General features: G+C 39.2%; 1 protein-coding gene and 1 long non-coding RNA gene across 2 annotated transcripts in view; both read right to left on the bottom strand.

Annotated features, from left to right (window-relative positions):
- Nucleotides 1-3,438: 3,438 nt before the first annotated feature.
- LOC117286009 lies at nt 3,439-5,687 on the bottom strand. The gene is made up of 2 exons (XR_004517132.1): nt 4,681-5,687; nt 3,439-4,531 (listed from the first exon to the last, which is right to left on the bottom strand). It is a non-coding gene; the product is annotated as an uncharacterized LOC117286009 (long non-coding RNA).
- Nucleotides 5,688-6,186: 499 nt separating this feature from the next.
- The window catches only part of Aldh8a1 (aldehyde dehydrogenase 8 family member A1), an 18,771-nt gene continuing 15,125 nt past the window's right edge, over nt 6,187-9,832 (bottom strand). Inside the window, exons 6-7 of the mRNA XM_010626536.3 lie at nt 8,481-8,642; nt 6,187-6,799 (exon numbers count right to left, since the gene is read on the bottom strand). Of these exons, the coding sequence (XP_010624838.1) occupies nt 6,344-6,799; nt 8,481-8,642 (618 nt within the window). The 3' untranslated portion in view covers nt 6,187-6,343. The remainder of the gene's footprint in view (nt 6,800-8,480; nt 8,643-9,832) is intronic.

The following is a 9,832-nucleotide window of genomic DNA, read 5'->3' as shown; positions in this document are numbered from 1 at the left end:
ATATTGGAATATTTTTATTTCAATTGAATATGTCTGAGTATTCTCCATTTAAAGAAATCATTTTGTGGGGGAAATGTCTTATTATTTTTATTTTTCTCTTTTTTTCTGTTTTGCCATTTTTTTTAATAAACTGAATCTTTATTTGCTACATTCTAGATACACAAGAGTTACATTCATCATTGGGATCTTGTACCTTCACATGACAGGTCTTGGTTCTTATTTTTTCCCCATAGCCCTGCCCTCCCGTCACCCCCTCCACCCTTCCCTATTTACAAAGACTTTGTCTCCGTTTTCTTCCTTTTCTCTTATTTTTTCTCTTCCCTTTTTTACCCCCTACCCCTCCCATTTACCCAATATCTTTAGACCTTTTCTTCCTACTACAAAATATCAATTATACATTTTGACACTTATACACTTTAAGTTTTTCATACCAGAGAAACTATTTGGTATTTACACATGTGTGTCCCATTAATTTCACTTAGGAGTATGTTCTCAAGCCAGAGATTTAGCTCAGTGGTTCCACCACCTGACTTGCAAGCACAAGAATCTGAGTTCAATCCCCGGTACCAAAAAAAAAAAAAAGAATGTCCTCAATGCGCAACCACTTAGCTATAAATGTCTCTAGTTTCTTATGGCTGAGTGGTGCTCCATTTTATAAAAAAATAAAATACGCATCTTCCTTATCCAGTCTCCAGTTGATGAGCAATTGAGCTGTTTCCAAATTTTAGCTATTACAAACTGTGCTACTATAAACATGGGAGGATATATCACTGTGGTATGATTCTTTTAATTCTTTTGGGAAGATACCCAGCAGAGGAATAGCTGGATCAAATGGGACTTTCAATCCTACTTGTTTCAGGTATCTCCATTTTGATTTCCACAGTGGTTGCACCACTCTGCACTTCCACCAACAATGGAGAAGGGTTCCTCTCTCCCTACAATCCCACCAATATTTGTTATTGGTTGATTTCTTGATAGCAGCCATTCTTTGTGGGGTGAAGTGGAATGTCAGAATGTTTTCATCTACATCTCTCGAATGACCAGTGATGTGGAACATTTTTTCATATATTTACTTCCTGCTTTTACTTCTTTGTCTGAGAAATGTCTGTTCATTGCAGATGCCCATTTTTGAATTTGATCGTTACATTTGGGTGGGCTGGGTTTTTTGAGTTCTCTATATGTTCTAGATAGTAGGAACAGCTAGTAAAATATTTTCCCACATTGTAGTTTGTCCCCTAGCTCTGTTGGTGGTTTCTCTTGCAGTGCAGAAGCTTTTTTAAAAGGTGAGATCCCAGTTGTTGATTATTTGTGCTAATTCCAGTGCTACTGAGGATTTCTTCATAACATCTTTTCCTATGCCAACGTATTCAAGAGTTGTACCTAGCTTATCTTCCAACAAGGTTAGTGTTTCACTTTTAATATTTAGATCTTTAATCCACTTTGATTTTAGTTTAGTGCATAGTGAAAGATAGGGGTCTAGTTTCAATCTTTGGCAAGTTGAAATCCAGTTTTTCCAACACATTTATTAAAGAGGCTGTCTTTCCTCCAGTGAGGCTGGTTGGTACCTTTGTCAAAGATGAGGTAGCTGAGTATGTCTGGAGTTGTTTCTGCATCTTCTAATCTATTCCACTGATCCTCGGGTCTGTTTCTTTGCCAGTACTATACTATTTTTAACACAGTGGTTTTGTAGTCTAGTTTTAAATTGGAGATTGTGATTCCCCCTGCCATGTCTCTGTTGCCTAGAATGGCTTTTGCTACTCTAGTCCTTCTGGTTCCAAATGAATTTTTGGATTGATTTCTCTAGTTCTGTGAAATAAACTGTTAGGATTTCAATAGGGATTGCATTGAATCTGTGTGCAGTTTTGGAAGTATGACCATCTTCACTATATTGGTTCTTCTTACCCAGGAACAAGTGATAGCTTTCCATTTTATTATATTCTCTTTGTTCTTTCTTTGCACAGTGTTGTAGTTCTCAATGTAAAAGTCTTTTGCTTCCTTTGTTAGATTGATGCCTAGATATTTCATTTTTGGATGCTATTGTGAAAGTAAATGTTTCCCTAATTTCTCTCTCAATGAATCTGTTATTGTGTAGAAGGCTATTGATTTTTGAGTGTTTACTTTATATCCAGCTACTCTGTTGCATCTTCAATTAAGTCTAGAAGTCTTTTGGCAGAGTTTTTTGGGGGGTCTTTTACATAGAGTATCATATCATCAGCAAATAATGACAGTTCAACTTCTTCCTTTCCTATCTTTATTTCTTTTATTTCTTTCTCTTGTCTAGTTGCTGTGGCTAATGTTTCCAAAAATGTTTTGAATATTGAACAGGAGTGGTGATAGTGGACATCCTTGCCTTGTTCCTGATTTTAGCATGAAGGTTTTCAGTTTTTGACCATTTGGTATGGTTGGCTGTTGGTTTTTCATAGATAGCCTTTATCAAGGGTTTTCATCATAAATGGGTGTTGAATTTTGTCAAATGCTTTTTCTGCATCTATGGAGATGATCATATAGTTTTTGTCTTTCACTCTGTTAATATATTGTATTACATTTATTGATTTACATATATTGAACTCTCCTTGCATTCCTGTGATAAATCCAACTTGGTCAGGATGTGTGATCTTCTTGATGACCCTCTGTATTCTGTTTGCCATACCTGGTTGAGGATTTTTGCATCTATGTTCATTAGGGAGATTGGCCTGTAGTTCTCTTTTTTGGTTGGGTCTTTCCCTGGTTTTGGAATCAAAGTAGCACTTGCTTCCAGGAATGAATTTGGAAGTATTGCTTTCCTTTCAATTTCATTGAAAAGTTTAAAGAGTATTAATAGTAGTTCTTCTCTAAATGTCTTGCAGAATTCAGCAGTGAGACAATCAGGACCTGGGCTTGTCTTTGTTGGTAAATTTTTAACTACATTCTCAATTTCACTGATTGTAATTCAGATGTTTAGAATGTTTATATCTTATTTGTTCAACTTTGGTAATTCTTATTCATCTAGAAATCTGTCCATTTCTTCTGTGTTTTCCATTTTATAAGAGTACAGGTTCGCAAAGTAGATATTAATGATCCTCTGGATTTCTGCTGGATCTGTTGTGACTTCATCTTTTTCATTCCTAATTGCATGGATTTGAGCCTTTTCTTTCCTTTTTTTAATAAGGTTGGCTAAGGGTTTATCAATTTTATTTATTCTTTCAAAAAACCAACTCTTCGATTCATTGATTTTTTGTAGCACTCTCTCAGTCTCCATTGTATTAATTTCTGCTCTGATCTTTATAATTTCCTCTCTATTTACAAGACTTTGTTTCCATTTTTTCCTTTTTTCATATTTTTTTCATTTCCCCTATCTTTCCCAGTTCCCCTACACCTTTAGCCCTTTTCTTCTTATTTCACATTATTAGTTATACAATTTGGATCTTATTTACACTTTTGGTTTTCTTGGTGTTTCTCTTTTGCCAGATATTTGATAGCCCTTGATTGACTGATAACCATTCTTGAGAAAAATCATACAGGTTAATTAGCTTAGGTAATTGGCAAAGTCACTTTCTGTTTGTTTGTTTGTTTTGTTTTGTTTTTGAGCTTGGAAGAGCAGTTTACATGTAAGTCATCATGATACCAGGAACTGACTCCACATTTTCTATGTGTGAATGAGTCAGAGACAAGCTTCTCTTTAGGCTGCATGGATGGCTCTGCTTATATCCTCATTAACTACCCAAGTTAAGAACATAGGCAGATTCTATGTGCACAGTCATCCTTCTGTTTTCATGGGTTCCACAACACTGGGTTCCACCAACTCTACATGGAAAATAACCCCGAACATGGACCTGAACAACATAGTACAGAAATTATTTATGGAGCATTTACACTCTAATAGGTATTAAAGTAATCTGAAGTTGATTAAAATCTACAGGAGGATATCCAAGGATTACATACAAATGCTATTCCATTTTATATAGGGGATTTGCACATCCTTAGACCTTGGGATCTTCAAGTAGGAGAGTAACAGGTACCCTGAACCCAATTCCCCTGCATACAGAGGGATCTCTATATTTTACTTATCAGTGGAACAGTCTTTCTCTTCATCCTCCACTCAGTTTCATGGAAGCTCCAGAGCTCTCTCAGGCTTTCTTTGCAACATAAACTACATTGGCCTTATTCAGGAAGATGTCCCACTCAAGCCCTTCCTTTGTCACTAGCAGAAAGAAAATGTTGTAGCCTATTGCTCCTGAGACCTGAAAGGTGAGGAAGAGATACCTGAGCCAGAAATTTCAACGCCTTCTAATTCCTCAACACTCAAACTGCAAGACTAGGCCTAATCCTGAAGCCAAATCTACATTATACAGGACACCCAGTGGACCAGCACATCAAATCTAGGAAGCACAGCTTTCCCATCAGTGCCTGCTCTCATCTTTGATGCCTCCATAATTGGGATTTCTAGAGCTCAGCTGGGAAGAGGTGACCTACCTCCTCTCATATTCTGCCCCAGGTTCTCTCCAATGTCCTTCAGGATGATCTACTTTCCTTTCTTGGTATGTAAATATCTCTGACATAAGAAATAATAAATACCTGTAAGCCCATAACCTGTCTTAGAAACAAAAGTGTATAAATATAATCACATCCCTTGGAAATCCTCCTCCAAATTTTTTATCATCATTTCTGAATGCATCGTTTCAGTAAAATTCTGTCACTTACCAGAAAGAGAATCCCTGCTGCTGTGAGGACTTAAGGGATGATGAGGTGGCCTGGGAAGAGTAAAGTCTGGAGTCTGGATTCACCCTCTTTGATGGGCTGGAATAAACTAGGAAAGACTGGAGTAGGAGGCCAAGACATCATAGGCAAAGATGATAAGCCCTGGCTGCTGAGGTGTGTTAGAGCAGAGAAACAGAAAAGGAGACAGAGGGAAGCTGAAAACTAGGAACCAGTATAATCTAATGGAATCACTTTATTTAAAGAGTCTGACTGATAATTCTCAACAATTGGGAACAAGCCAATATCCAAAATTATAAGATTTACTCTTCCCCCTACTACTACACCCAGAGCACCAGGAAGACCTCATCCCATTCTTCTGCATGCCAGGCACTGTATTCTAAATCAAGGTTTTCAGAGGGGAATAACAGAGAGAGACAAAGCAGAAGGAGACTTGAAGGAGGAACCTAGCACAATGTGTGCCCTAAGATATAAGTGCTTCAGTGCTTTTGTATCAAAACCAAAGACAAGGGTGAGGTTGTCAGAGTGAATTTTAGGGTCTGATGTTGAAATCCTACCTCTTCCCTGTACCATTTGTATGGCCTTAAATATGCTATTTAACCTTTGTAAAACTCAATTTTCTCTCAGATAATTTGGAGATCCATAAAAAAATCACTAGTTATACCTTTACTAGTAGTCCATACTTCTAAGAGGGCTGGGATAAGGAGGATAATAGACACCTGAAGAACATATATCCCATACTTTTATTAAAATTATTCAACATTTATTGCTTCTTTTAGGATTAGTAAATTCTAAGCCTCATTAGGAACACCAAGAATTAGAATTGATTATAATTGGCAGTAGAAATGAATCAAATTATTTTATCTTTGTGCTCCAAATTTCCTCCATCCAAAAGTATAGTAGCTGGGCATTGTCGTGCACGCCTGTAATCCCAGCACTCAGGGAGGCTAAGGCAGGAGGATCAATGGGAGTTCGAGACCAGCCTGGGCTACATAGTGAGTTCCAGGTCAGAATCAACTACATAGTGAGACCCTGTCTCAAAAAACAAAAAAAAAAAACAATAAAAAAAGTATAGTAATTTCATTTTTCTTTGTCCTGTACAAATATATTTAGCATGATCAATAATATAAGTCCCCTTTACCAAGTTGCATAGACATTCCACTGCCCCTTTACATAATAAGGTATAATCAACTATCAATTAACCATAGTAACAGCTAATGGAGCAGGAGACCATTTCCACAGCCTCCTCAAAAATAGAAATTAAATGGTAAATTGCTTCTACTCAGCTTTGTAGATTTTTAATCTTATATTTGCAAATGAAAATATATGGTTATTAATGATTCCCAAGGATTCAATCAAGTTGATGGAGAAAGTAATTATGAAGATATACCATGAGAGAAGACTGGTAATTTTTGGCTTCCTTGTAGTGCCATCCTATGCAGAAGTCTTTTCTGCTCTGACTCCACATTGAAAATGGACAACATCTCTTCACTAGCTGGTAAAAGACACTATCTACTGCAGATAAACTGAAGATGACTTCCTGCAGGATCAAGACAGGGCACCATATATGGTGGCATTTCCATTTGCCACACTGGACAGCTGATTCTCTGCTGCCAGCCATTGGTCATTTCAGACTCTCCACAGGCAGTCATTCGTGTTTGACAGTGATGGTCTTGATTTCTGTGAAGAAGTCATGAGAGTCCTTGGCTCCTTCTCTTCCTATCCCTGAGCTCTTCATGCCTCCAAAAGGGAGGTTCAGCTCCCTGATGAGCCAACAGTTGGTCCAGACCAAACCTGACTGCAGCTTCTTAGCCACCCTGTGGATGCGGCCCACATTGCTTGACCACACAGTAGCAGCCAGCCCATATTTCACACCATTGGCCCTTCTAATCACTTCCTCTTCACTCTCAAAGGGGACGACACATGTCACCGGCCCAAATATCTCTTCCTTCATGCAGCAGGACTCATCCTTAATGTCTGTTATCACTGTGGGAAGCATGAAGTAGCCTGCCTGATTCCTGGCGGGAAGATTCAAATTATCTATTCCCTCTCCACACAGAATATGGGCCCCTTCAGCATGAGCTCTCTTGATGTAACCTCTGACCTGGGCAGGTAAGAAAACATTTATCACTTGACTTCATAAAATCAACAAAAAAAGCCAATATTCTCTAATCAGCAAAAGCAATATGAGGTAATTGCAAAGAAATCTATGGTTGGTTGGTTGGTTGGTTGGTTAGTTAATGAGTGAGTGAGTGAGTGAATGAGTGAGTTATTGGCAGTACTGGGGATTGAACCCAGAGCCCTCACCCTGAGCTAAATTCCCAATTCTTTTGTCTTCTCATAAAGTTACTAAATTGTCAGGGCTGGGGTTGAATGTACAATCCTCCTGCTTCAACCTCCCAGAAGCCTCTGGCTGCTCAGAGAATTCCAACCACCATTTGGGCATTCAGCCCTGTTTCACAGGGGAGGGAAGTAATTTATGTAATGTCTAAGTGCCAGGCACTAAAATATTCTCAATTTCCCCAAAACTCTTTCAGCTACCTTTATCTGTTGCTATTCTCTATTTGCTGAGAAAATAACTGAGAGACAGAAAATATTCAGGGTTCATACAGTTAATGAATAGCAAAGCTAAATTCATGCTCAGGTATATTCTGTTGTTAAACACTCAAAAAGTTATTAAGAAACTGTGTCCATTGTAGAAAGCAGTAAGTGAATGATGTATAAGATTTAGGTAAAGACAGCCTCTAGAACAAAAAATTTCTAATTTTTATTTTCAGTACTGACTATATTCTGAAGCTATATCTAGGGGATTCTATTTATATTATATTACATTTATTATATTATATATCATACATATGTGGAGAGAGAGAGAGAGATGACTATACGGAAAAATAAATTATGTAATAACCCTGTGACTCAGAGATAATGATGGATGATTTTTCTTGAAGACTGAATTTTGTTTTTGTGTTTATTTTTCCTTTCAGGAGCTTGATGCTGAGAGTCGTGCAAGCAGGAGAGATGGACAGGATCTATTTCAGGATGCACTTTAGACTCGGTTTCAGAAAGTTTAAGCCAAAAAGAATTCAAGGAAAATGTGTACCGTGGTGGTGGTGTAAGTTTGGGACAAACAGCGTAACTGGATTACACAATATGGTGTTGACCCAAACACTCTCCCAACCAATACTATGCACCTACCATGTTCTATGTGCTTTTTAGGGTCTGAAGGCACAGTAGGAAATGAACCTGACTGTGGGGCCTACTCTAGTCAAGGGAAGCTGTCAATGGGGGTTACAATAAGCAATACTGCTTGTATGTCCGGTGGTGTTAAGGATGATGGAGAAAAACTCACCAAAGAGGTAAGAGAAGTCCTAAAGTATTCAGTTTTCCATAGAAAGGGCTAAAAGTCCTCATTTTGGAGGGAGACATTTAATGTAAGAAGAGGGAGGAGAAAGCCAAGCAAATGTCTAAAGGAATTCCCTACTGCTCTTGGTCTACATTGGCCTTGTTATGACTTTCACGTTTTAAAATTTCCCTACTCTATAGGTGGCATTTCCAAGCTGACTTTATTCCTAGTTCATTCATTCCAGGTGGATGCTGCTTTAACCAGAGCCCCATTTGCATAGTCATTGTCTAAAATAGACTTTGTATCCAGAGACAATTTCCCACAGTTCATAATTTTCAAAAGCAATTACGGTATGTCAAAGCCTGATGTGTATACTACGTTTGCACTGAGCTTCTTCTCAAAGAAGAACTTTCTGCAACTCACATGACAGAGATTTACTTACTTTCTCCAAATGTTCTTTACTTATCAGGGCACCCATGCAGGCTGATGGATCAGAAGGAATGCCAACTTTCCACTTTCTGGTAGCTTCTACAAACTTTTTTAAAAATTCACTGTAGATGCTCTTCTGAACAAAGATCCTGCTTGTACAGAGGCAGATCTCACCCTGTCAAGAATGAGAACAGTGACAAGACTGGAAGACATTCACCTTCATGGACGGATCCCCCTGTTCTTCTGAGCACCGCCATGCATCAGGCATCAGTCTAGGCAATGGGGACCTGTGATAAAGGAGACTATGTCCCCACCAAGGGGACACACAGTCTTGTAGGGATACTGAAAAACACACAAGCAAACACTAGAAATATAACTTGGGGTAATGATCAAAGAAAGAAAAGAAAATCAGGCAATCTGGGGAGTACAAACTGATGGGGCTGGGAACAGTTATCTTACTAAAGGGAGACATGGAGGGCGTTGCAAAGAGGAGACATTTTAACAGACTCTTGATTGATATGAAGAGCTGGACAGGCAAAAATCTGGAGGAGGAATCCTCAGCAGCAAGCATGGAGACCTGCTGCAGGAAGGAGCCCGGGGAAGCATTGGGGAGAGGAGGACAAGGTGAACAGGGCTGAGGGTGGGAATGGAGGCGGGGATGGGAGGTGTGTGGTAGGACACGAGGTCAGAAGGCGGTGAGACAACATCATGCGGTGTAGGAGACGCACAGAGCTTACATTTTATCCTCAGCATCAGGAGAGCAATGGAAGGCTTTAAACAATGGAATGAGCTAAGCAGAGTTTCATTTTTAAATGACCATTTCAGCAGCAGTGTGGAAAATCAAACAGGAGAAAATGAGAGTGGGTGCAGAGTGGAGAGTTAAATTCTAGAAGTGCAGATAAGAGGCAGTAGCTTGGACCAGTGCCCCAATGCAGATGAAGAGAAGTAATGGGAATCCACTGGACTGAAGGGTCTCCCAGGGGATGGGACCCCAAAGGTGTGAGAGGTTGGCACAGCTGCACTGGAAAAGTAATAGGTTTCAGGATAAATCTTAAAAGGTAGAACCTACAGGCCCTGTTGATGGATATGAGGAAAAGAGAAGGCAAGACTGAGGAAGTCTCAGGTTTAGGGCCTGCACTGCAGCACAGATGGTAGTGAGGCAGGCAAAGGATCCAGGCTGCAGGGAGGGGAGACAGAGGGAAATCAGGAGTTCAGCTGAGATTGTGTAAAGTCAGATGCCCAACAGACCTCCAAATAGAGATGCTGAGTGCTCAGGAGTGAGGTCCTACAGATTTCAGAGTGGAAAACAGTCCTAAGTACCATTTCAAAGTAGCATGCAATGGTTTGCAAACCATATTCTAGATA

This window comes from Fukomys damarensis, unplaced genomic scaffold (assembly GCF_012274545.1).
Source record: "Fukomys damarensis isolate Sample0158 unplaced genomic scaffold, DMR_v1.0_HiC HiC_scaffold_14, whole genome shotgun sequence".
NCBI lineage: Eukaryota > Metazoa > Chordata > Mammalia > Rodentia > Bathyergidae > Fukomys > Fukomys damarensis.
This window is presented reverse-complemented; position numbering and strand designations above follow the sequence as displayed.